This window comes from Cucurbita pepo, chromosome LG14 (genome assembly GCF_002806865.2).
Source record: "Cucurbita pepo subsp. pepo cultivar mu-cu-16 chromosome LG14, ASM280686v2, whole genome shotgun sequence".
Classification (NCBI taxonomy): domain Eukaryota; kingdom Viridiplantae; phylum Streptophyta; class Magnoliopsida; order Cucurbitales; family Cucurbitaceae; genus Cucurbita; species Cucurbita pepo.
In genome coordinates, this window is record NC_036651.1 from 1,584,583 (window position 1) to 1,608,730 (window position 24,148).

Here is a 24,148-nt window from a genome sequence, read left to right on the forward strand (position 1 = left end):
GGTAAATGCTGTGATCTTTCAATTAGGAGATCTACTAGCTGCAACTTATGGAGTTACTTTCCATGTTTAAACACCACTCTTCCCATGATAATGGCGGGCATCCCTTCAAAAACAACACAAGTAGGCCCTCTAGCTACGCTTAATAAAAGCCTATTTCGTACTCTTTGGCTCGAAATGAACCATAGAACCTTCAAGAACAAAGCAAAATCCATCGATTGGTTTATACACTTCTTTATTCTTTTTGGCTCTCTAATACTATGAACAGTGTTATGACCTAGTTTATGGTTTTCTAGGGAGAAAAGGGTTAAACTAAATCCAGTCATGATGTAATTCAATTTTCTACTAGCGAAAAGTGTCTTAGGGACCCGATCCCAACATAAATGCTTATCAAATGAGCTTACGTTGCAATTCCCAAAGTTATTATGAACAAACCCTTTCTCTCGTTCACAGCCCAATGAAGAATAAAATTGAACTAGAAAGTGAATAGATCAAGGGGATAATCGGATGAGATTACCTGAATGGTCATAGCTTTTTTGTTAGAATCGAGCTGGCTTCCTACACAAAATCAGATCAATAACGACATCAAAATTCAATAAACCCAAATACGACCTAAAAGATTAGGAAATCCGACGAAATCAATAGCAAAATCGAAAGGAAAACGAGGATCCAATAGAAGTTACTGAAGAGCAGGAAAAAGAGGATGAAGAGAGTACCCTTGGCGCCTTTTTGTTTCTCTAAGTTTCTCTCACGAGCCATCTTAGCCTTCTGACCGTTGCCTCCTCCCATGGCGGAATCGATTGAGGAAATAGGGAGCCGATGAGGCGACGATTTTGCTGAAAGGAAACAGAGGAGACCGCTGATAAAGGGTTTTTCGACTGCTAACGCGGTATGCACTCACCACTCGGGAGATGAATCTATACAAATAAAACTTCGCTTTTTTTTTTTCTTCTTTTTTTTTTTTTCAACTTCCAAAATTGTAAATTTAATTGAAATTTTAAATATTTTTAAATTTTAAAATCTAGAAAAATATATAAAATTTAAAATGATTATTTAATACCCAATTAATTTCTTTTTTTTTCAAGGATGAGAATGAGATATACACACTTAAATCCTCAATTTAAGGAAAGTAGACCTAACAGTTTCGATAAAACCAACTTATTTTAAACGAGTTGCTCTACCTTAATCACTATGGACATAACCTGGAAAACATGGGACGCTGGGTCCGGGTTTGGTGAGGCGAGGCCGATCCCATGGCTAAGATAGTCGCTCCAAAGGTCGCGCAACAACTTCCGACTTCGCCTGTGAATCACTGAAAGCAAACTTAACATTTTCAATAAAACCAACCTCTTTTAGAGGAGTCACTCTACCTTAATCACTATGGACATAACCTGGAAAACGTGGGACGCTGGGTCGGGGTTTGGTGAGGCGAGGTCGATCCCATGGCTAAGATAGTCGCTCCAAAGGTCGCGCAACAGCTTCCAACTTCACCTGTGAATCACTGAAAGCAGACCTAATAGTTTCGATAAAACCAACATAGAGTCACTCTGCCTTAATCACTATGGACATAACCTGAAAAACGTGGGACGCTGGGTCGGGGTTTGGTGAGGCGAGGCCAATCCCACGATTAAGATAGTCGCTCTAGAGGTCGCACAACAGCTTCTAGCTCCACCCACGAATCCGAGGTGATCGAGTACAAGAGCAAAATCTTTCTTTCATTTTCTTGACTGTGCCAGTGAAGATTGCTTCCAGTGATAGAGAAATCCAAAATTAAAAAAACCATTGATCTCTTTTACAAAATATATACATATTGAACTTTTTTTTTTTTTTTTAATTTAAATAAAGATAAATTATATTAAAAGTATATATTTTGTTAGGTTAATAACTTCTAAAAATATTTAAATACTTAATTGTAAAAATTAAAAAGGGAATTGAAATATAAATAGGTCCAAGAAAAAAGAGGACCCGCCTGATCGCATCGGCGACTCAGAATCTACGGTTAGTGAAGAATTCTCAGTTACCGCCCAAAGGAACTCCGGAGCTGGACGGCAAATTCACCCCTTCTGCGACCGACCGAGCTCGTCGTCCTTCAAATCCTTCTTCTTGTCGAGTATGCTCTCCTTCCTCTGCTGTGTTCATGTGCTTTTCTAGGGTTTATACTCCTAGGGCTGAAAAATAGTAGTTGCTGTATGTTTTGTTTAGTTTCTTTGTCGATGAATTGAAATGGAGATTTGATTGTGGTCACAAGATATGGCTGAACGACAACCACTTGACCAGCAGAATCAAATCGATCCACAGTTGCAATCCTCGCAGTCTCCAAGAGAAGATATGGTTTCATATGTGATGGCCTTGGAAGCTGCTCTGCTTCCCTGCTTGCCTGCGAGAGAACTACAAGCAATCGACCGTTCTCCTCACCCTTCTCATCAAAGTCAGTTACTAATCCCTCCCCTTAAACTTTTGTGCATTCCTGATTTAATGTTAAGTCTGCTGCTGTATCTGGAGATTTTGGTGCATTAAAATTATGTGGACGTGTGGTTCTCTATGAATTTGTTTGATTGAAATATGTGAAGTGGAAGTGACATTTAGATCTAGAAGTAGCATGAATGTCTGTAATCTACGACTCACAAATGGCTCGACATAGGACCGGGGGGATGCTCGGCGTTGAACTGATATTGTCTGTGGTTAGGGGTTTGTAAACAGTGAAGAAAATGACACCCTGGTTTGTTTTTGCTTCAGTTGACGTGGAGAGACATGCTAGGGATTTTATGGAGGCAGCTAAAAAGCTTCAATTGTACTTCATTGGTTTACAACGGGAGGATCAGCCAACCAAAGTGGAAACACTAAGAAAGGTAAATAATCAATCAAGCACCTTATGATAATACTATTCTTTTTTGTAATATATGTTTGTATGGTTGGATGATGAAAGTCTCACATCGACTAATTTAGGGAATGATCATGGGTTTATAAACAAAGAATACACTCTTCATTGGTGTGAGGCCTTTTGGGGAAGCCCAAAGCAAAGCCATGAGAGCTTATACTCAAAGTGGACAATATCATACCATTATGGAGAGTGGTGTTCGTCTAACATGTATTACTTTTCATCAGGAGATTTCTGCCATTGAGGAGGAATTAAAGTTAAAGGATGACATAATCAAGAAGCAGGAGAGGCTCATTGAAGGGTGGAAGAAGGATTTGAAAGACCAGTTAGACAAACATAACAATGAGTTAGAGAAGGTTTAGTAGAATAGGCTTTCGATCCCAATGCTCTATTGCTTAGTTTTTTTTGTAGATCATGTCAATTTCATACATTCACAACTAATCAATGGTGGGGTATTGTTTGCCATAGACGTTTTTATGTAGACACTTAAATGCATTCACCAAATAACATAGACCTACTCCTCCTACTCCTCCTTCACATGATCAAATTGTGCTTCTTTTTGTCGAATATCAATCAAATATGAAATAATTATTAAACGAGACTAATAGTCGAAAGCAGTGGACATTGTAATGGCAGAATAGCAATATGCTATCATAACTTAAGGCAGTGGACATTTCATATTGAAGGCATAATGTAAAAAACACTTGATATGTGTATATATAGGGCAAGCAATGTACATTTTTTTTCTTCGGTGGAGGTGTGATTACACTTTGTTCAGAACTTCCTTTGCTCCTCTTCAGCTTTGATCCAGGCAGCCTACATAGCATGAAGAAACAATAAGCAAAAAATGCTTCATCAACTGTAATTTGATAAACATGATAGTGTATTCAAATCAAAACATCACATATATAGAAAACTTGTAAACATTATGAACGTAATTTGATAAACATGATAGTGTATTCAAATCAAAACATCACATATATAGAAAACTTGTAAACATTATGAACCTTGTCTCGTTCAAGTTTGGAGAGATGAGGTCTCATGGAATCTCCCAAACTTAAGCCTCCCCAGGCTGACCGTAGGTCTTTCTCCCTAGCTTCACGACGTGATAGAGAACTTTTGTTCTGATTTTCAGATTCATGGGAGGACATCAGCTTCTCTCTTTCGAGTCTTGATTTATGTTTAACCAGAATCTCACCTAAACCCCCACCTCCTCCTCCTCCTCCACCATTGATCACTGGATGCATATTGTTTTCTCTTCTCTTTAAGTTCTCTGGTTTACATCTCATTTTCTCTCTCTCTAATCTTGAAACATGCTTTACTAGAAGTTCGTCCAAGCTCTGGCAATCAGATGTACGGTTGTTAATCACTTGTTTCTTGTTTTGTCTTTGCTTATCATAGTTACTTTCAGCTAACACGGCCTGCATCTTTTCCCTTTCCAGCCTGTGAATCGGCTTTACTAAGATCTTATCTAGGCTGTCTTCCATTTCCCATCCCATCTTCAAAGAAGACTTCAGCATGTTAAGATTTTCCTTTCCCTCTTGTACTTCTTTTTTCTCAACTCTTCTTCTGTTTCTCGCTTCTTGTACTTCTTTTTCAAACCGCGAGACATGTTTCACAAGATACTTATCGAGGCTAGGAACTGCTGAAACAACTTCTTTGTGACTAACAAACGTTTTCCTTGCCTGCAACTTGTTGCTAAGGGTCTTGACTTCTTCTCCACCCTTGCATTCAGTCTCTTTAACTTCATTCTCTAGTGCTGAAGGTGGATTTATCAGCATAGTTTCCAAGTTGGAAACAACTTTCTCATCCTCAACACTGCTCACCAATTCCTTTGCTTCGTTACTTCTGCTATTCTTTGCTTCAAGCACTTCTCTTTCCAATTTAGTCACGTGCTTTACCAAGAATTTATCTAGGCTGGGAAGTTCTGACTGTAGTTGCTTCCTTCCATTGTGCAAATTAGAGGAACCTGCTGAAGACATCCTCCGAGGAAGGTTAAGAGCTGAAATAGAGGACTGAACTGCAGAGGAACCTGCACCATGAAGAAGCTTCCCACTTTCTACCTCTGCCAAGGCAGCACTTAAACCACAAGTTGCAACTATGGTGGCGAGGGAGGAAAGTTCATCTTCTTTCAAACGCCTAAGCCTTTCATACATCAAGTCCTCAATCTTGGTCTCCTTCTCAAAAGTTTTATGTCTCATATGTAAATCCAGCATCTTCCAATCGAAATTACGGGAGCTGAAATCGGACTTTCGAGCCGCTTTATCAAGTTCCAAGTCATTCACTGATTCACATTCGGAAGAAGAAGGCTCAGATGGGTCTACATGAGTATCATCACAGTCTGGGTTCTGAGAGATCTTTCGTAAAAGTTCTTTAAAGTCGTCCTCTCTAAAAGAAGAGCAATTTGCAAGCCTAACCAATGCTATTTTTACTGCTGCAGCCACTTCCTTATCAACCTCAAATTCTGTCTCAAAAGACGCTGTAATGGTGAGAGTTGTAGACCCACCACCACCAGAAGACGAGCTTTCCATTTTGTAAGTCTTCTGTGGACAATTGGGCGTATCATACATGATCACTCCCATAGCCGCAGCTACTTTGAAAGCTTCGGCAGCAGTCTTCTCACCTCTGTACATCTGATCTTCAGCTTCTTTACATTGAATTCTGGAGAACAAATAATAATTCAAAAGATGAGAAATTAAATGTGATTCAGCGTGACTCTACGATAATATGATACTATCAACTTTGGGAGGGAGTTCCACAATGATATGATACTTCGATGATATGATACTTTGAGATGTATTCCTTACTGAAAGTCATAATCATTTCCTAAATTAGTCAATGTGGTACTCCCTTCCAACAGTCCTCAACAATACTCCCCTCGAACAAAGTATACTATAGAGCCTCTCCCGAGGCCTATGGAGCCCTCGAACAACCTCCCCTTAATCGAGGCTCGACTCCTTCTTTGGAGTTCTCGAACAAAGTACACCCTTTGTTCGACACTCTTTTGCCTAGACCTTCAAGGCTAACAATTTTTTTGTTCGACATTTAAGGATTCCATGATACCATGTTAGGAATCACGACTCTCTACAATGGTATGATATTGTCCACTTTGAGCATAAGCTCTCATGGCTCTACTTTTGGGCTCCCCCAAAAGGCCTCCTACCAATGGAGATGTATTCCTTACTAATAAACTCATGATCATTCCCTAAATTAGCCGATTCCCTCCCAACAATTTTCAACAAACAATCCCCCGGAGGTTAAGAAAAAGAGTATATGGCACACCTAGCCGCTCGAAGTATTCTACACCAAGAGGTTTCAACCAAGGCTGCTTTTCGAGCTTCCATTGCTTTATGTGCTGCCTCTCTTGCTGCCATCTTTTCCTTCAATACTCTGGAATAATGCGGATTAGAATCACCTAGTGTCTCATCTAGTGATAAATTCAGGCCATCTACTTCCTGCCGTAAACAGATTACCAGTTTAGTTGGGTAAAGAAACATAACATGAACTGTAATGCAATTCAGAATGGACAAACATATTAAACCTGCAGCATTTTGATCTTCCTCTTCAAGTAAGAGTCCACTTTCTTGCGTGGGAACCAATTGATAGGGGAAACCTTCCTGTGGGAAGGCTTCTTGATTTGCGATGTAAATTTGTTAAGACCGTGCATTGTTGATTGGCTTGTCTCTTTCAAAAATTTACTCTGTAATCAGTGTGTAAAGAAATAAACAAATCAAACTGCAAATCGAAGTTCTGTCGTTCATGGCCTCAATCCAATTCGATGCAATAAACCAATCGAACTGTAAAACAATCGTGTAATAGATTCAATACAATTCGATTCAGTTCTACACTCGTCGAAAATGAATTCTAAAATCGAAGTCAGAAACAACCAACATTGCTTAGAAACAGTCGAAATGAACTCTTCCACTTTTCAATTCTAGATACGATTCAGTTGCAAGGAAAAAAAACAGAATAAAAAAATACTAAAAGAATTCAGATCAAGAAACAGAAACAGAAATTGTAGAAACGCAAATTTCTCTGAAGAAGAAGATTTACCCTTCCACTTTTCGAACTTGCAGAAACAGACTCGCCGGAGTCTTCGTCCTTCTTACTCTCCGAATCGATTCCATTGAACTCGTTACCTCGATGTTCCGATGCTGAAACTTCGTCCAAGTTCAAGCGAGCCGAATCCATGGCGGATCTTCTCAGAAATCCGGATGGAAGACAATCAAGCTTTCAGAAATCAAACAGATCTGATGCAACAGATTCAGTATTCGAATCAATTGCGACAAATCAATGTATTTCGGAAAGAAATATCGTATTAATTTCACTTTCTTGCGCTGAAAGTTTCCCGCTGAATCAAATAGGGAAAAACTGTGTTTAATTTTCTCTTTCTACGAAAATGGAAAGTAGCCGTTACGCCTTAAAAGGGCGCCTCTTTATAAAGTCCCAACGGTCCTTTAAAAAGTTCAAATTATCCTCTTCAAAGAATTTATGATTTTGGTCCGATTTTTCGCGTTGATAATAAATTAAACAAATATATTTTTTCAAGAAATATCTGAAAATTAAACAATAAATAATTAAAAAAAAAACAACGATTTTTGTATTAAAATTCAAATAATTATCGATTAAAATCATAATTATTTAGTAATAAATCCAAAATAAATGGTCATATAATTTGGAAGAATTTTAAAAAAAAGAAAGAAAAAGAGATTTAAAATCATATTTTATATTTTAAAAAATTATAAAATACATTTTTTAAACTTTAAAAAATATTTAATAAATCATTAACTCTTTCTATTTTATTGTATTAAGTTCTTGAAAATTTTAAAATATTAAAATTCAGTAAATCTATAAAATTTAAAATATTAAAAAAAATTAAATTATTGTTGAATAAATTGGGGATGAAGAGGATTACCTAATATTTCTATTAATGAACAGAATTTCCCTCGGCATGCGCGCGAGTACTCTGGTAGCTGAAGTTGTGCGGAAGCAGATCGAGTCGACTCGATTAGGTTCTTTCTTTTCTCTCAATTGATTGTTCTTATTTTACTTGTTTACTTCATAATTTCCTCCTTTTGGTTCTCGATCTGGTCTAAATTGACGCCCATCTTTGCTCAAACAAGCCGAAACCGATTTTTTCATGACCTGATTATCAGCCTTGAGTGTGAGGATTTTTGTGGGAGTGTGAGTGTTATCGATCTTGCTTTAGCTACAACAATTAGGTATCAAAACATTTTAGTCATGGAATTTAGCTATAAGAATTAGATATCAGAGTATTTAGGTTTTAGGTTGTGGCATTCCGCAATTGGATATCATAGTATTGAAGGTTGTGGCATTAGAGTACAACAAGTGGTATAGGGTATTTGAAGGTTGTAGCATTACGGTCCACAACAAATGATATCAGAGCTATCTGGTTGGGTCATTTGGGTACAACAATGAGGTGTCATAGTATTTTTTGTTATATCACTTCACTACAACAATTGGGTATCAAGACATTTTGGTTGTGGCATTCTACTCGAATGTTGGATCAAAGAGGGGTGAAGAAAATTTCAGACTATCCAAGCAGATGGTCTATATTTCAGGTCAGTTTATGTATTTTTCTTGTCTTTATTGAATATAATGTGGTTCTGTTTTGGTTAAAGCCTCACTATATGAATGTCTGGTGAATTAAACTCAAGAATTTGGATGAAACTAAATGTTAGGAGGAGTTTGTTGGTTAGATACCATGCTGTAGGTAACCACTGAACCTAAGCATTTAATGTAAAGAATATGAATGTAAGACTCAATACAATAATCTATAACCTATCAACTTGAACTTTTGGATTTAGTCTTGTTTTAATATAGTATGTGCGAGATCTCACATCAGTTCGAGAGGAGAACGAAACATTGTTTATAATGATATGGAAACCTCTCCTTGACAGTATCGTTTTAAAAACCTTAAGGGGAAGTCTGAAAGGAAAAATCCAAAGAGAAAAATATCTACTAGCGGTGGGGTTGGACCTTTACAAATCGTATCAGAGCCAGACATTGAGTGATGTGCCAGCGAATAGACTGAGCCCTGAAGGGAGTGGACACGAGGCGGTGTGTCAGCAACGACGCTGGCCCCTAAGGGGGTGGATTTGAGGGGGGTCCCACATCGATTGGAGAAGGAAACGAGTGTCAGTGAGGATGCTGGGCTCCAAGGGGGGTAGATTATGAGATCCCACATCAGTTTGGGAGGAGAACGAAACATTGTTTATAAAGGTGTGGAAACCTCTCTCTAGCAAACGCGTTAAAAACCTTGAGAGGAAGCTCGAAAGGGAAAGTTCAAAGAAGACAATATCTACTAACGGTGAGCTTGGGCCGTTAAAATATGAGAGTCAGCTATTTCAGCTGATAGCAACATTGTTCAAAGTGGAATCTACACTGTGGGTCAAGTTTGCTTTATCATCATACAAATCAACCCAACCAAACGAAGAGCTATTATTTTCTCTTTAACGAAAATGGATCGGTTTCGAGAAAGTCAACCTCCTTTAAGGAGGAGCTGCTCTAGCCACCATAAGTTGACCCAGTGATAAGAGTCAAAATGTAAATAATAAACGGTTGAAGTATTAGCAATCAAATATTGTATAGGTTTAGGCAATTGTATTTTAGGATTATTGGAGATGCACAAACTGTAACAGTTCAAGTCCATTGCCGGTAGATATTGTCCTCTTTAGAGCTTACTCAATTTGGAGCTTACTTATTTCAAATCGAGATTGCAAATTTATGGCGATGTACAACAGGAATTGTAGATTTTCTCCTCTCCTTCCATTTGAGATCGAACCAATTAGTTTAAATGTTATTAGAAAATCAACATTTTAGCAAGATTTCACCAGGCATTTGGATCGTGGTGTTCTTAGGATAAGTTTTCTAGGACTGGAAAGAAAACAATGTAAATTTATTTTAAACTGTCATTACTTAGTAGTTCTAAGAAATGGGTATCTTCTGCCATGTAATGTTTACATGTTGCATCGATGTATTGGTAAAGATAGGGAGGGAGGGAAACTTCATTGGCCTGTTCATGCAGTTGTCTATTAGATTTTAATGATCAAGAGACATTTATCAGAGACAGTTGTTTTTTTTTTTTTTTTTTTTTTTTTTTTTTTTNCTTTGTGAGATCCCACATCGGTTGGGGAAGTAACGAAACATTCCTTATAAGGGTGTGGATACCTCCCCTAGTAGACGCATTTTAAAATCGTGAGGCTGACGGCAATACGTAATGGACCAAAGCGGACAATATCTATTAGTGGTGACCTTAGGCTGTTACAAATGGCATCCGAGTCAAACACCGGGCGGTGTGCCAATGAGGACACTGGGCCCCCAAGGGGGGGTAGATTGTGAGATCTCACATCGGTTGGAGAGGGGAATGAAGCATTCCTTATAAGAGTGTGGAAACCTCTCCCTAATAGATGGTTTTAAAACTGTGAGGCTGACGGCGATACGTAACGGGCCTAAAGCAAACAATATCTACTAGCGGTGGCCTTGGGCTATTACAAATGGTATTAGAGTCAGACACCAGGTGATGTGCCAACGATGAGGTTGAGCCTCGAAGGGGGTGGACACGAGGCATGAAGGAGGTGGATTGGGGGGGTCCCATATCGATTAGAGAAGAAAACAAGTGTCAGTGAGGACGTTGGGCCCTAAAGGGAGGTGGATTGTGAGATTCCACATCGATGGGAGGAGAACGAAACATTCTTTATAAGGGCATCGAAGCCTCTCCCTAACAGATGCGTTTTAAAAAACCTTGAGGAAAAGCTCGAAAGGAATAGTCTAAAGAGGACAATATCTACAAACAGTGGGCTTGGGCCGTTGCAATCTTGTACTGAATCTCCAGTGTATGTATAACCTCCTGCTTTCGTTTAGGCGTGCTGTGCTCTTGTTCATTTGTAGACACCCTGTATTGCTCCATTTCTTCAATGATTATGTTTCTTTTCTGTAAGGTATGTATGTATCTATTACCATGCTTGCAGATTACGTTTCAATGATAATAGGGATATTGACCCATGGATATCAATTATCATTCTAGAACTCAAGGCACCCATATCCTGATGACAATATTTCTCTTGCAGACATTATAGCATACACAATTAACATTCAACGTACACTTGTTTTTATCTCTACAGTCTTGGGAATTGGAATAATGTGAAATGAAGGATGAACTTATGAGAGTTTGATATGATCGCTAGTAAAGAAAATTGATTGAGTGATGGGTGCAAGAAATGCTTGAACTATATCATTAGAAAGATACTCTTTTATCTATAAATATGTGAGATCACATGTCGGTTGGAGAGGGCTACGAAACACTATTTATAAAGGTGTAGAAACTTTCCCATAGCAAACTCGTTTTAAATTTTTGAAGGCAAGCCAGGAATAGAAAGCCCAAAGCAAAGAAGACAGTATCAGCTACCGGTGGACTTGAGCTATTATAGAATATATTTGACCATCCCATAGCGGTGGACTTGAGCTGTTATAGAATATATTTGACCATCTCATAGCGGTAGACTTGAGCTGTTATAGAATATATTTAACCATCCCATAATGGTTGGAATCACTTGTGACGTGCTCAACTATTAATGTTTGGTTACCTTTTGTGAGCTCGATTGTCCTCTATATTATAACTTTGAACTTGATAAGTTGTTTAAGTTTTAATCCTAAATTTTTAATTTCTTCAAATTTCACCTCAAATTTAGGTAAATATTGCAATCTTACCCGTAAAATTTCGAAACACATCTAAAGTTTTTGCTCGATATATTGCTTTAAAAAAATAAAAAAATAAAAAAATTATAAAATATTACACTGATACATGAATGGATACAAAAGAATGGAAGCATTCTTGGATAACTCCCATTTATTGGGAGCCATTTTGAAAGGTCAAAATAAATAAACAAATATGGTCACCAATACACAATTTATTATAAGGATGCATTGGTAATAACATAGCTTCATAAATGTGCATCAATTTTTAGGTGATGAACTCCCACACCCCTTTCCCTTGCCCTTCCTACCAAACCCTTTTAATTCCGAGATACCCGTCTCATAACAGACCGAAATTTAGTGACTTTACCATAATTCAACTGATTTCGATATCTATTTTCAATTAAGAGATTAAAAAATCAAATTCTTCAGTGAAGCGTAATAAATGGGAACGGTCCCTTTTTTTTATATATTTTTTATAATATTAATGAATTTTTCATTATTGGAATTAATTTGGTGAAAGTCATAAATAAACCAATGCAAAGTCACATTCATCCATTCATCTATCCTATACTTTATTAGACCATTAAATTTCATTGTCAAATTGAAAACCATTGCCAACAACTTTTTTAATTTAATTAATTTTTATTTTATTTTAATTTGGTCATTTTCTATAATGGGTCAATTCAAAATTTTTTTTTTTTTTTTTTTGAAATTGTTTAAATAAATAATAATAATTTTTCGATGTAATTTGAAATCATTATATACACATTTATGATTTAATTATAAATAAATAAATAGTTTTAATGGGAGATATTATTACAACTGTGTGCATAAGCTATTATGAATACGTAGATCTTAATATTTTACAGGTAATTTATGTATTTACAAAAATAAATAAAAATAAAAATAAATAAAATAGAGACTTTAAACTCGTGCAACGTGCAATGATGGTGGTAAGCATTGGACATAACTTTTTTTGGCTGCAAATTTCATCCCCCCATGTGATTGTTTTAAACTTATTTACTGAATCAAATTCACGTTGGATCGTAACGTTACGCCCCGAAAATGTAAATTTAACTGTAATAGCCTGTGGTCTGTGGCTCGAATCAATTGAAAAGCAAGTTGTTAAGACAATAGAAGAATGAAAAGAAAAAAAAAATGATACGAAAACAAAAACCCTAATCTAAGCCTCTTGTGACCTTCGTAGCAAACATCGTCAACTGCTGAAACCCTAATCTTAATCTAAGCATCTCACGACCTTTGTAGTAAACACCGTCAGCCACCTAAACCCTAATCTAAGTATCTCGTAACCCTTTGTATCAAACACTATCAGTCGCCTAGAATACTAAAAGAATTTTGAAAAAGGTTGAGTCACGAGCAACGTGACATATGCTAATATGACTATAGTGAAACCTAAAAACTTTACTGTTTCCTCGCTTTCATACGGATCCAGATCCACTCTAATCACTTTCGTATACACCGAGCAGTATTTTCACAATCTATTTCAATATTTCCCGACATTTACGAGCATTTCAAAACGTTTAAAGCTTGAATGTTCATAGCATGGATGAGAGATGTGTTGATTGAAGGAGAAGCTATAGCTTTACTCAACAAAAGTAGGTGTAAAGAAGAACAAGTGGGGAGCAGATTTAAAGAACAAAAGGGTCAGAAACACTGACATTCCAAACACTAATTAGAAGGTCAAATTACAAGGAGCATCTCATTTCCAGACTTTGCTTCTTAAAGCTGTTCATCCTGCCCCTCCTAACTTTAACAAATCATTACAATAATACCACAAAAACTCCCACAAAATGGATCAAGTGACTCGGAAGTATGGATCGATACCGTTTCGGGTTCGATCGATACCGTGTAGGTGGATGTTTCCTAAACATTACTACCAACAAGGACAATTAGTAAAGATTAACACCGCATCGAATGTGAACCGAAAAAAAATGGACCTCCATTCGCTCCATCCCTAACTGGAAACCCGAGCTCCAACACCGTCGTTGGATTCTGCTAGTGAGTATAAAGATTCATTCAAGCTTGTTTGAAGCTTGAGAATATTTATCTCTATGTACAGATTAACAGAGGCATTGCATAACACTTGTAAATTATCTATAACACTCCCTAACTCTATATGCTTCCTATAATTAAGATATCAAATCACCTTTCAGTATAAACAACTGCTGCTCTAGTTAGAAATCTGGCTTCCATGTCATGTTGTCGTCGTCGTCGGGCTTTTCGAGTGCAGCTACTTTAGCTCGGTATGCTGCTAGCGCTATTGCACTTTTCGCCCTTTCGTCTTGAAGAACCTCACTGGCTTCACTGATAGAACATGGTCTCAAGTCAGCTGGGGGAATGAAACAGTCCATTGATAGCCCGGGGACGTTGAACGCAACCTCTTCGATTGTCCACGCTTCTTCCATCCTTGTTTTGGTATGACTCATGGCCATCTCGCCGAACCTGAAAAGGGTGACCACAGAACGACCAGAGTGTGCGATCATGATACCTTCAACGGGTCTGTAATCGTCGAGGAACGAATTGATTGAGGTTTCCCAGTAAACTGCATCACCGCCGTTGGATTGAATGCGGGAAAGATGTGAATCTTCCATGTACACCAGCAATCCTGTTTTCTGACTGAAGTAGCCGAACAAGACATGTCGAATGATCTCGGCTGGTCCTTCGCTTCTCGACTTCAGCGTTTGAGGGTCAGCACAAAGCTTAAGGATGAAGCAATCCTCACCATTTATTTTCTTCTCTCCAATGCATCTTGAATCAGCAAACATCCTGGCTATTGTTCTAGGATCAAGACCCTGCAAAAGACATAACATATCATCATCTCATACAAATATCAGCAGAGTGAAATGTAATCAAATCTCGACGTATAACCAAAACGTTACCTGAAGTGCACGGCGCAAAGGTCGAATCGGCCCTTTCGCAGTGTGAGCGCCAAGCCAGGGCGTGTGCCTCCAAACGAGTTTTCCATTGCAGCCAGCATGAACTTTGCTGCCTCCAACTGCAAGCTCAACATACCACATGTCTGGATTCATCTGCCAGAGCACAAAGCCACCCGACTCGGCTCGGGTCGAGGGATGTCTGCTCTTCATCACCTTCGTTGCAGTTTCAAACTCAGCAGCTACCATCCTAAGCTTCCCCATTGCATATGCATTTCTAATTGAGTTTTGAAGCTTCTGCCCACCAGATGCTGCTGTGTATTGCTGCAATATGTACTGAGCTGATGAAGTTTCCTGCAAATAATATCAAAATCATTCAAGATCAGCCCACTTCACTGCCTCTAGTTCTTGCAAGTACAATCTCAGACAGTCAAATTCCATAAACAGAACCAAGCATTCATAAACAATTCCTTGAAGAAATGAAGCAGATCTCCAGATTAATTCAACAAAACCCATATGAAAAACAAGTAAAAGATCTGTTCCATTTCTCATTGCAAACCTTCATTGAAGAAAAAGCATGAAAAATTAAGATATGGGTCAGACAAATTCAGTATCCATTCAAGGTGTTCTTGCTCAAGAACTCCAAACAGAGAAGAAAAGAGAAGAGAAGCGAGATACTAACAATGGGGGTATCTTTTATACTCAGGTGGGGCAGAGGATCGGAGGTGCTAACATGAACAGGAGCAAGAGGAGCACCCATAACGCCAAGCAAAAGCCTCAAATCAGACCTCTTATTAGCCATGGAAGAAGCAATAGAAGGAGTTCGAGAGAGTTGCCCTTTCATCCACTGCCCTAATCCCGAACTGATCCTCTTCGAATCACCAATTTCGCCGCCGTCCGGATCGGGACCCTCAACGAGCGGCGTAAGAGCCTCACCCACCGGCCGAAAACTTCCGGATCGTCCAATGAACTGCTGCGGAATCCCACCATGATTCGCGTACTGGGTCTTCTTTCTACGCAACAGAATCGAGAAGGGCGAGGCAGTTCTCGCCGGACTTTTGGCGCGAGAACGCGACGGCGACAACCCACGAATAACCTCCTCTTTCAAAACAGAGAAGAAGCTGGGTTTCTTCTCCATTGAAGAGAAGGGAAAGGAAATGAAGAAGAATTAGAACAACCCAGAAGTTAAAACACAAAATCGATTTGGATTACGGGGTTTTGTTGAAGAATCACTGATGGGTAGTGAGTGAAGAGAAGAATTAGGCAAAATGTAAGGGAGAAAGTGGGAGAAATGAAGGGTTTTAGAGTGTAAGAAGTGGGGGGAAGTAGGGCAATGGCGGTGCAGGACCTCTGCAGCTTAGCTTTTCATAGCATGAGAGAGAGAGAGGAAAGTGAATTGTGGTTCTTGCTTTCTGCCATTGGAGCAGAGGAAGAAAGCAGTGGAAACACATTACAAATACCTTTTTCTTTTCTTTTCTAACATATTCAATAACTAATTACATGTCCCATATCCACTGCATTCCAATATAAATTATAAACAAACAAACTAACTTTCACCAAATTTCTCGAACATAGGTCGAACCTTACGTGTTACGATCATAATTGATATCTTATCCACTGCAATGCATCTCAAAACTTCTCCCTAACAAACAGGTTTAAAATTTTTTGAAATAAAACTAAAAATGACAATATCTACTAGGTGTACTGGTATGCTTTGTAACTACTGGTAAATTTTAAAAAATTAAAGGTTAAATTTGTAATTTAATAAAATATATATATATATACTTAAATTCTCAAACAATCTTATTACATACTCTTTTTTATTATTATTATTTTTGCACCAACTAGTCAATTTATTATAATTTTTTTAAAAAATGTAGTTGAAAAATTTTGGTAAGAATTTAAACTTTGAATCTAAAAAGGAAAAAGATTATACCTGATTTATGCTTTTATTGATTCCACAAAATGTTTTTATTTTTATTTTTGTTATTAGTTTAAAATAATAATAATAATAATCAATTAATTAATTAAGATATTTATAAAAAAATATTTAATTAGAAAATTTTATTCCAAGTTACAGAAATGTAATAAATGAAAAAATCACTCCAAATCTCTTATAATAAGAGAATGAGAATTATTATTATTTATTTTTAGTGTTTACCACAAGCTATGAACATTATTTTAATTTCCATTAAAAAGAAAAAATAAGTAAAAAAAGGAGATTTTTTAATTTTTAATTTTTATTTTTTTAGTTAAAATCTCTTATATGGGTCTAAAATGCAAAATTTAATTAATTTTTAATTAAAAATATAAATATTGAAATTTAATTTCATATATAAAATTAGATATCAATGTCCACTTTGAATATAAGGTTTAGGCAGTTGAGAGATGAAATATTAAAAAAAGAAATGGAAGTGAGGAGCACGCGCGAAGGAGGAGAGTGGGGGAAAATGAGAATGGAAAAGGAGTGGATGAGTGGGGTAACACTAGGTATGGAACCAAACCCAAAGCCATTCCCACGTGACTCCGCACTCCCCATAATTCCAACCCTAATTTATATTTAAATTACAACATAAATCCAATTTCATTATTTTATTACTTCAATTCCTATGTTTCCTTATATATATATTCATTTAATTATTTCATTTTTTAAAAAATTTAAATATTATTTTATACCTTATACTTGCATTTTCTATAAACCTTAAAATTAGTATTTGTAGTTTTTTTTTATATAAATTGTTTAAATATGATAATTATTAAATAATTATTAAATTTATTATTTATTGAAAATTCATGATTTTGAATTTATTAAAAGTATCGGGACTAAAATTAAATAAGGGAAAGTATGAACGACTAAGTTTATAAATACTATTTCCATTTATGAGTTTCTCTGTTTGGTTATTTATTTTTTTAACAATGTTTTAAAATCTATGATGTGGAATCAAACTATGGAAGACTCTGAAATCAAATGATATGGAAATTACTGCAAAAGAAGTAAAATTCGGATTATCTTGTTGATCGAATGTCTCAAAACAATAACACTTGTTTGATATTCGAATCACTCCACAAGCAAGATTGATCATATCGAGCTTCAATTATTCTACATGCAACATAAACTATATATAATTGCAAAGAAACTTAGTGATGCTTCTCTTGCTGTATTTTTCAAGTCTATTTACAAATACAACGTAAATGACTTTATATAGTCTCGAAATGAAACTATTAAAGATTACACTCAAAATTTATAACATGAAACTTCATTGTTCTTCGATGTGACATGAATTGAAATATCTTTTGATAATTTCAACTGTATTTTCTTCTCTTGGTTCGTATCAAAATCTATGTCAAATTTTGAAAACTTACCAGAAACATGTTAAAGAAATAAAAATGTTAGTCTGGTTCGATAATTGTGTTTAATTTTTACTACGTAAGCGGTTTAATTTATAACCAAATTTTAAAAACAAAAATATGTTTTCTAGAAACTTTCTTTTTTTTTTATTTCAAATTTTGAAAAATAGTCCTAAAATCTTAATTTTAAAAAACTTAAAAACTCCATATTTGAAATTTATGGTTTTTTTTTTTAATTTTCTATAAAAGTAAAAAAAATAAAAATAAAAATAACTTTTTAATTTTAAAAAGTTGACTTAATTTTTAAAATATGGGTAGAAAATTAATAATTAAAAGAAAAAAAAATTATATAAATGGTAATGTGGATAATTAAAATGTGAATCTAAAAGTTGGCGCGTTCGAGTAGTCAAACAAACGCGTTTTGTTTTTAGCTTTTGGTGGAATCTTAAAACTAAAAGTATTACCAATTAAATTAAATTAAATTAAATTAAATTAAATTCTTTAATTTTTTATTTTCCCAATAAAGTTATCCTTCCTTATCCCTTATTTATATATATATATATATATATATATATATATATATATATAAATATTATGCAGGTGTATATTATTTTATTTTTTAATCCAACCCTAAATTCCTTCTAATCTTACTACCTAAGTCTTCCCAAATTTACTTAATTAATTTAATTATAACTTTTATTTTGATTATTGATTCGTGAATGAATTCGACTCGGAGGGTTAGAGGTTATGCAAGATTACACTATGTCCAAAATTTATTAAATGGACAAAGTCGAGATCAATAACGAGACTTAAGATCCACAATCAGATCAATCGAAAGGGTATGAACCACCCACAAGGATCAGCCAAGCTAATTGGTCATGGCTGAGGTGTGTTGCATGGCTAGCTTACTTAAGGGCGTCCCACATGGGTGAAGCCAGTTGACTATGGTCGAGTTAGTAACCCACCAATTTAAACCTTTCAAAAAAAAATTGGGAATTATTATTATTATTCGACCATTTTAATAAAAAAAAAAAAGTTTCAACAATTAAATAAATATATATATATTGCTTTTCATTTTTGGTGTTGAAAGCACGTGCAGTGTTAATTTTCACTATGGCCAAAAAGATATAAATTATTAGAGATAAAGAGAGAGAAATTTTTAAACATAAAATAAAATAAATATTTGGTCACCAGGCATGGTGGGACAGCTGTGTTCCTTCTTTGGTTTGACTTTGACCAAACTATTTTTATTTTCTTTTTTTATTACTTGGGGACAATATATATTATTAAATTATTATTATTTATTAGAAAATTTGACTTTTAATTGCCATTTCAAATTTTAGATTTTTGTATTTTTTTAAAAATTGTTTTCCGTTGAAATTATCCGTTGCTCATGGAGAATTGCGCAAAATCTGGACCGTCCATCTTAGCTGCAGCTGCCAAGTTCATTTGGTGGCTCTAACGGTCAGTAATTTGAATTGTATTTCTCTTTCAAGTTTGTTTTAAACGGCGGCGTTTTTTGTGATGCAAAGCCTTTCCTCCACTTTTAAAATTTTTATCACTTTCAAATATTAGTAATAAACATGTTTTTTTTATTTGAGAATCCAATCCTTAGGTTGGATTGGGTTGCGAGCTCTATTCAGGTCACTCAATCACCAACTCAACCAATCCGAAATGTCGTGTTAGTCTTCAATTCAATCAGTGTACACCTCTACTTCAATAAAAAAATGTAATATATTATATTATATCGAAATAGAAATTAAAAATGACATAAAGTTGACATTTTTATTGTGTAAAGTGTGAACATAATGAAAATTTTAATGGGTACAAAAGGCAAGCTTTAAATGACAGTGTCCCTTAAAAAAAGGGTATAAATAATAATGGAATTAAATAGGATAAAAGAGAAGACCTTTTTAGTTTCCACTTGGGATTAAATGGGCATTTATAACTATTCCAAAAGTGCAATTTTTTTTTTTAAATTCCATTTTAAATAATTGGGAATACTTCGATTGGATTGTGTGAGATACTACATTGGTTGGAGAGAGAGTAACGAAACATCTTCTTATAAGGGTGTGGAAACCTCTCTCCAGTACACATATTTTAAAACTGTGAGTTTGACAACGATACACACATTTTGGACTGTGACAAATGGTATCAGAACTAGATACCGAGCGGTATGTCAGCGAGCGGGTGGATTGTGAGATCCCACATCAGTTGAAGAGGGGAATGAAACATTTCTTATAACGGTATAGAAACTTCTCCCTAACCGACTCGTTTTAGCTTTTATTATTATTATTATTATTTGTCTGTTTAAAGTCATGCCCAAACCTTTTCACAAAAGATTAGTGTGAAAATGGGCCTCCATAATGGGGAGTTGGGTTCTCATTGTACACAGCCCATAAATAATTTAAGAAACTCAGCCCAAATTGAGGCCCATGATACGACAGGCCCATATAAGCCCATTATTGAATCTCACAGGAAAAATAAACTTTTGTTTTTTTAAAAGAAATTATTTTTTCATTCACACCATAATTTTAATTTAATTTAGTAAATAAATGTGATTTTCCATTAATTTAATTATGAGAACCAAGTACAATAAAGACTGCCCCTGACACATCCTACATTTTTCATTTTCTTTCCCTAAATTTAAGAAAAATAAAAATTTATAAAAAAAATAAAAAAAAGAAAAAGAAATTAGCGTGTCCTAGCTGGAGTCCAACGTGGCAGGGCAGGGCTGAAGTGTGCGGACACTAGTCTAGAATCGAGAAGTTCCATAATGGGAGTAAAGTTCACACACCTCGGCACCTTATACTGGTTGATAGAGGCTCCTCTGGAAATTGCGTAATCCATCAGTTCTTCGAATGTTCCGTTCTTCACCACTCTGATTTCTAAAGCTCCGATCGAATGGTCTGCAACTCGTCCTTGTCGGTACACCGAGTTCAGTGATTCCTCCATTGCCAAGCAGCACTCCTCCATTACCTCCTTGCTCGGCCATTTCCCTTCCGCTTCCTTCACCATCAGTTCCCAGTATATCACGTAGTGCCCTGGAATCGTCTTCGTCTCTGCGTAACTCGTGTACTCAACCACGCTCGCCTTCCATTCCTTCAGAAGCTTTGATGCATTCTCCACTGCCTTCTGCAACTCCGCTTCGTCCGTTTTGTCTGAGTCGATGCTCAGGACCACGTTCTTCCTCCTCACGAAGTGGAACTGCGGCGCTGCGTTGTGGAATCCGGTAACTCGGAGTATGTCGCCTACTCGGTACCGGTAAAGTCCGGCGTATGTTGTGATTACTAGTTCGTATTCTTTTCCGACCTCCACGTCTACCAGGTCGACGAGTTTCGGCGGCGAATCGCTTTCGGTGTTTGGCTCGTGAGGGAGAAACTCGAAGTACGCCATGTTTGGCATTATAGTGTAGGAAACCTCCGATGGCTTGCACATAGGGTTCAGATTCAGTCCGAAATAACATTCGGAAGATGCGTACATCGTGCAAGCCAGAGGCAATCCGCCGCTGTAGTAATCAAGCGTTGGAATGTACTGCGCCATCGCTCCAGTGACGATCACGTCGAGGTATTTCGTCTTCGGCCAAATCCTCGTCACGATTCCCTCCCAATCCTCCTTCGAACATTCATCCGAAACGAAATCCGCCAATTCCGCGTCCGGCTTCAGGATCTTGTCGATGCAATCTCTCAACGACGGATCGGTGATTTTCGTATTCAATGTTCCGTTCCGGATATCGTTAGCAAGGTCCTGCCAGTTCAATTGAAGGAATCGAATGGCTCGGAGAAGGCCGGAGGCGAAGACGGCGCCAAGGCGGAGGACTTGGTGGCGTTGAAGAAGACCGCAGAGCATCTGCGTGTACATGCTCTGGAAGGAATCGGGGCAGAGGATGGCCTCGTTAGGGCTCGTGTAGACAACAAACGGGTCGTAGGGTCGGGTCTTGAAGTGGTCGCTCTTGTAGTAACTGGTCAAAACAGGTCGGGCCAAGAGCCCACCCGGAGTCCTCGTCTCCGATTTCACAAACAAGAAGTAAAGCCCCTTGCCTTTATCCAGCCCAGGCACATAGCTGTCCAAAACAGAATCCATGAATAAATTAAATTTTACGCGCTTTTAATTTAAATAATTCAAATTCGCCATTGATATCGTTGCTTTCTCTTACAGGTTCATAACTGGCATGAGTAGACTGTACAGAAGTTGACGACGATCCAGCTCCTCCTTAATCGTCGGCATAAGCTTCCTCTCACCGGCAGAAGTACCAGAACTGCAAAAACCACAGCATCAGAAAATCGATTCAACTATTCTAAATTTCTAATTGCTCCGATGAAGAGATTTCAGTGTAATTTACCTGGTGAGAAACTCGGAGATTGGATGGGAGGAGAGGATAGGAGAGCGATCTCCATTGGCAATCCGTTGGATGTCTGGCTCGAGATCCTCGTAGGTGATGACCGGGAGTTTTTCTTTGAAGGTGTGGGGATCAGTGGCGCCGTCGAGGGAGTAACGGCGGAGGTACTCGGTGGCAGCGTTTCTGGTCAAGATTTCGGCGAGGACTGTCTGCTGGACAGCGTCTGCGTTGCGAGTCATTTGCTCGATGAATTGAAGAGCCTTGGCGTCCTTTTCGCAGGCGGGAGGGCCGAGAGGTGAAGAGAGAGAAGAATCGACAGCCATTGGAGAAAGAAAGAGAGCGATTGAATTGAAGAGGAAGAAGAAGTGGCGATGGGTGGAAGTGAGATGGGGTGGTGATGAGAAGGGGGTTTATATACAGAGGAGGGGGGAGGTGCCACGTAGGAAGGTTGACTGGGTCAGGACCCAGCTGGGTGGGGTAGGAGAAAAGGTTGAGTAGACATTGGAGAGGAGATGGGAGGAAGCTTACGGAATTATACGGAGCGTAGAGAGAGATAGGAAGAAGACTGAATTTTGTGATGTAGGGGAAAATGGAGACAAAGAATGGCCCACATCACGTAGACATTGCAGCTAGTGAGACGAGCATGTGAAGGTTATGTGATTTCTCTTCCCTCTAACTTAATCAAACATAACTTATTTGAATGTAGTTATTCCACACTCAAAATTAGAGATGAGGAAGCCTCTTATCCATTTTAATTCTCAACCCCAAATCATTTTCGTGCACGGAATCCACAAGGGTAGTTACGGGTGTTCGGGACAGAGAATATGATCTTCGTTCCTAGCTCAATTTACCCAATAGCGTAAGCCCTCTCTTCACCCTTCTTCATTCTTCGATCCATTCTTGGTGGGTCTTTTAGAGTCTCAATTTCATATACTTTACTGCTTCACCAAATATTGTCCGTTTTATCTCATTACGTATCGTCTTTAGCCTCGTTTTTTTTATTATTATTATTGTTGGGAAGCATCAACTTAGTTACTTAAAATGTTCAATTTTGATTCATTGGTTTGGGGTAAAGTATTTGGCGACAAATGGCGAAGGAGAATGGGATCGGTCCATAATTCCCTATAACTCTCGTTTCGCACGTGCTGCACTTGCCCAAATAAAGGTATACCATTCTTTCCCAATTTTATCCTATTTTCATTGGAATATGTTGCTCCATTATTTGAATTAAATAACAACTCCTTTTGCCGAATGAAGTCTAATTATTAGTTTTCTTTTTATGTCCATTAAAAAATTAGATGAGACCCATTAATGAATACTAATAAAAAACTGGATGGAACTACAATTTCTCCATTATTATTTAATTTAAATAGATCTCGTTGCTTATCGTTGTCGACCTTACGATTATAAAATGCGTATGTCAGTGAGAGGTTTCACACACTTATAAGAAATGTTTCGTTCTACCCTTTAATCAATGTGTGATCTCATCACCTCTCTCTAACATACGCGTTTTAAAATCGTGAGATGGGTCAAAACGGACAATATCTGCTAACGATGAGTTTGAGCTATTAGATATGGTTTCTTGGATATGAGTTGTAAGAAAAGAAAATGAGGTATTTACCCAATGGTACGTATTCTAGTCTAAGACGATTAAGTAGTCTTAAAATTTAAAATGAGGTGGAGTAACCGTCCAGAAAATAATAAACAAAAGGGAGGCTGCCATTGGAGAGTCAAATTTTGTTTGTTAGAAATGCAGGCAGGCAGGCAGGCAGGTAGGCAGGCAGGCACGCCGCAGCGCAGACCATCGCAGTCATAGAGCAGACTTTATAACAAATCCAGCATGTAAATAACGAAGACCAGCCGACACTGTTTGCGGTAGCGTTATCCCTTTAAACTTCTGAACTCTCTCCAATCAACTTAATTTAATACATTCATATTGTTTTCTTCTTGGTTGACCCAAACCCCAACTTCCCA

At 37.2% G+C, this 24,148-nt stretch overlaps 5 protein-coding genes across 6 annotated transcripts in view; 1 reads left to right on the forward strand and 4 right to left on the reverse strand.

Moving 5' to 3' along the window:
- The window catches only part of LOC111809939 (uncharacterized protein At2g23090-like), a 29,378-nt gene that overhangs the window by 3,330 nt on the left and 1,900 nt on the right, over nt 1–24,148 (reverse strand). The window contains exons 2-5 of the mRNA XM_023696416.1: nt 7,838–7,844; nt 1,248–1,253; nt 714–892; nt 515–555 (exon numbers count right to left, since the gene is read on the reverse strand). Coding sequence (XP_023552184.1) covers nt 515–555; nt 714–892; nt 1,248–1,252 — 225 coding nt within the window. The 5' untranslated portion in view covers nt 1,253; nt 7,838–7,844. The remainder of the gene's footprint in view (nt 1–514; nt 556–713; nt 893–1,247; nt 1,254–7,837; nt 7,845–24,148) is intronic.
- Nucleotides 1,953–3,401, forward strand: LOC111809938 (mediator of RNA polymerase II transcription subunit 28). 2 transcript variants are annotated; one of them, XM_023696415.1, is made up of 4 exons: nt 1,953–2,107; nt 2,200–2,425; nt 2,734–2,846; nt 3,103–3,401. In XM_023696415.1, exons 2-4 carry the CDS (start codon nt 2,248–2,250, stop codon nt 3,235–3,237), a joined length of 426 nt encoding a protein of 141 aa, XP_023552183.1. In that variant the 5' UTR covers nt 1,953–2,107; nt 2,200–2,247; the 3' UTR covers nt 3,238–3,401. The 2 variants fall into 2 exon arrangements, with proteins under 2 accessions (XP_023552183.1, XP_023552182.1); XM_023696414.1 differs by having other exon boundaries at nt 2,246–2,425.
- LOC111809934 lies at nt 3,509–7,270 on the reverse strand. Its single transcript, XM_023696411.1, has 5 exons — nt 6,929–7,270; nt 6,417–6,575; nt 6,158–6,330; nt 3,883–5,536; nt 3,509–3,691 (listed from the first exon to the last, which is right to left on the reverse strand). The coding sequence occupies exons 1-5, from the start codon at nt 7,064–7,066 to the stop codon at nt 3,650–3,652; spliced, it is 2,166 nt and encodes a 721-aa protein (XP_023552179.1). The 5' UTR covers nt 7,067–7,270; the 3' UTR covers nt 3,509–3,649.
- LOC111809936 lies at nt 13,242–15,940 on the reverse strand. Its single transcript, XM_023696413.1, has 3 exons — nt 15,170–15,940; nt 14,494–14,841; nt 13,242–14,406 (listed from the first exon to the last, which is right to left on the reverse strand). Exons 1-3 carry the CDS (start codon nt 15,623–15,625, stop codon nt 13,789–13,791), a joined length of 1,422 nt encoding a protein of 473 aa, XP_023552181.1. The 5' UTR covers nt 15,626–15,940; the 3' UTR covers nt 13,242–13,788.
- On the reverse strand, nt 20,383–23,107 carry LOC111809935 (probable indole-3-acetic acid-amido synthetase GH3.1). Its single transcript, XM_023696412.1, has 3 exons — nt 22,178–23,107; nt 21,992–22,093; nt 20,383–21,898 (listed from the first exon to the last, which is right to left on the reverse strand). Exons 1-3 carry the CDS (start codon nt 22,495–22,497, stop codon nt 20,530–20,532), a joined length of 1,791 nt encoding a protein of 596 aa, XP_023552180.1. The 5' UTR covers nt 22,498–23,107; the 3' UTR covers nt 20,383–20,529.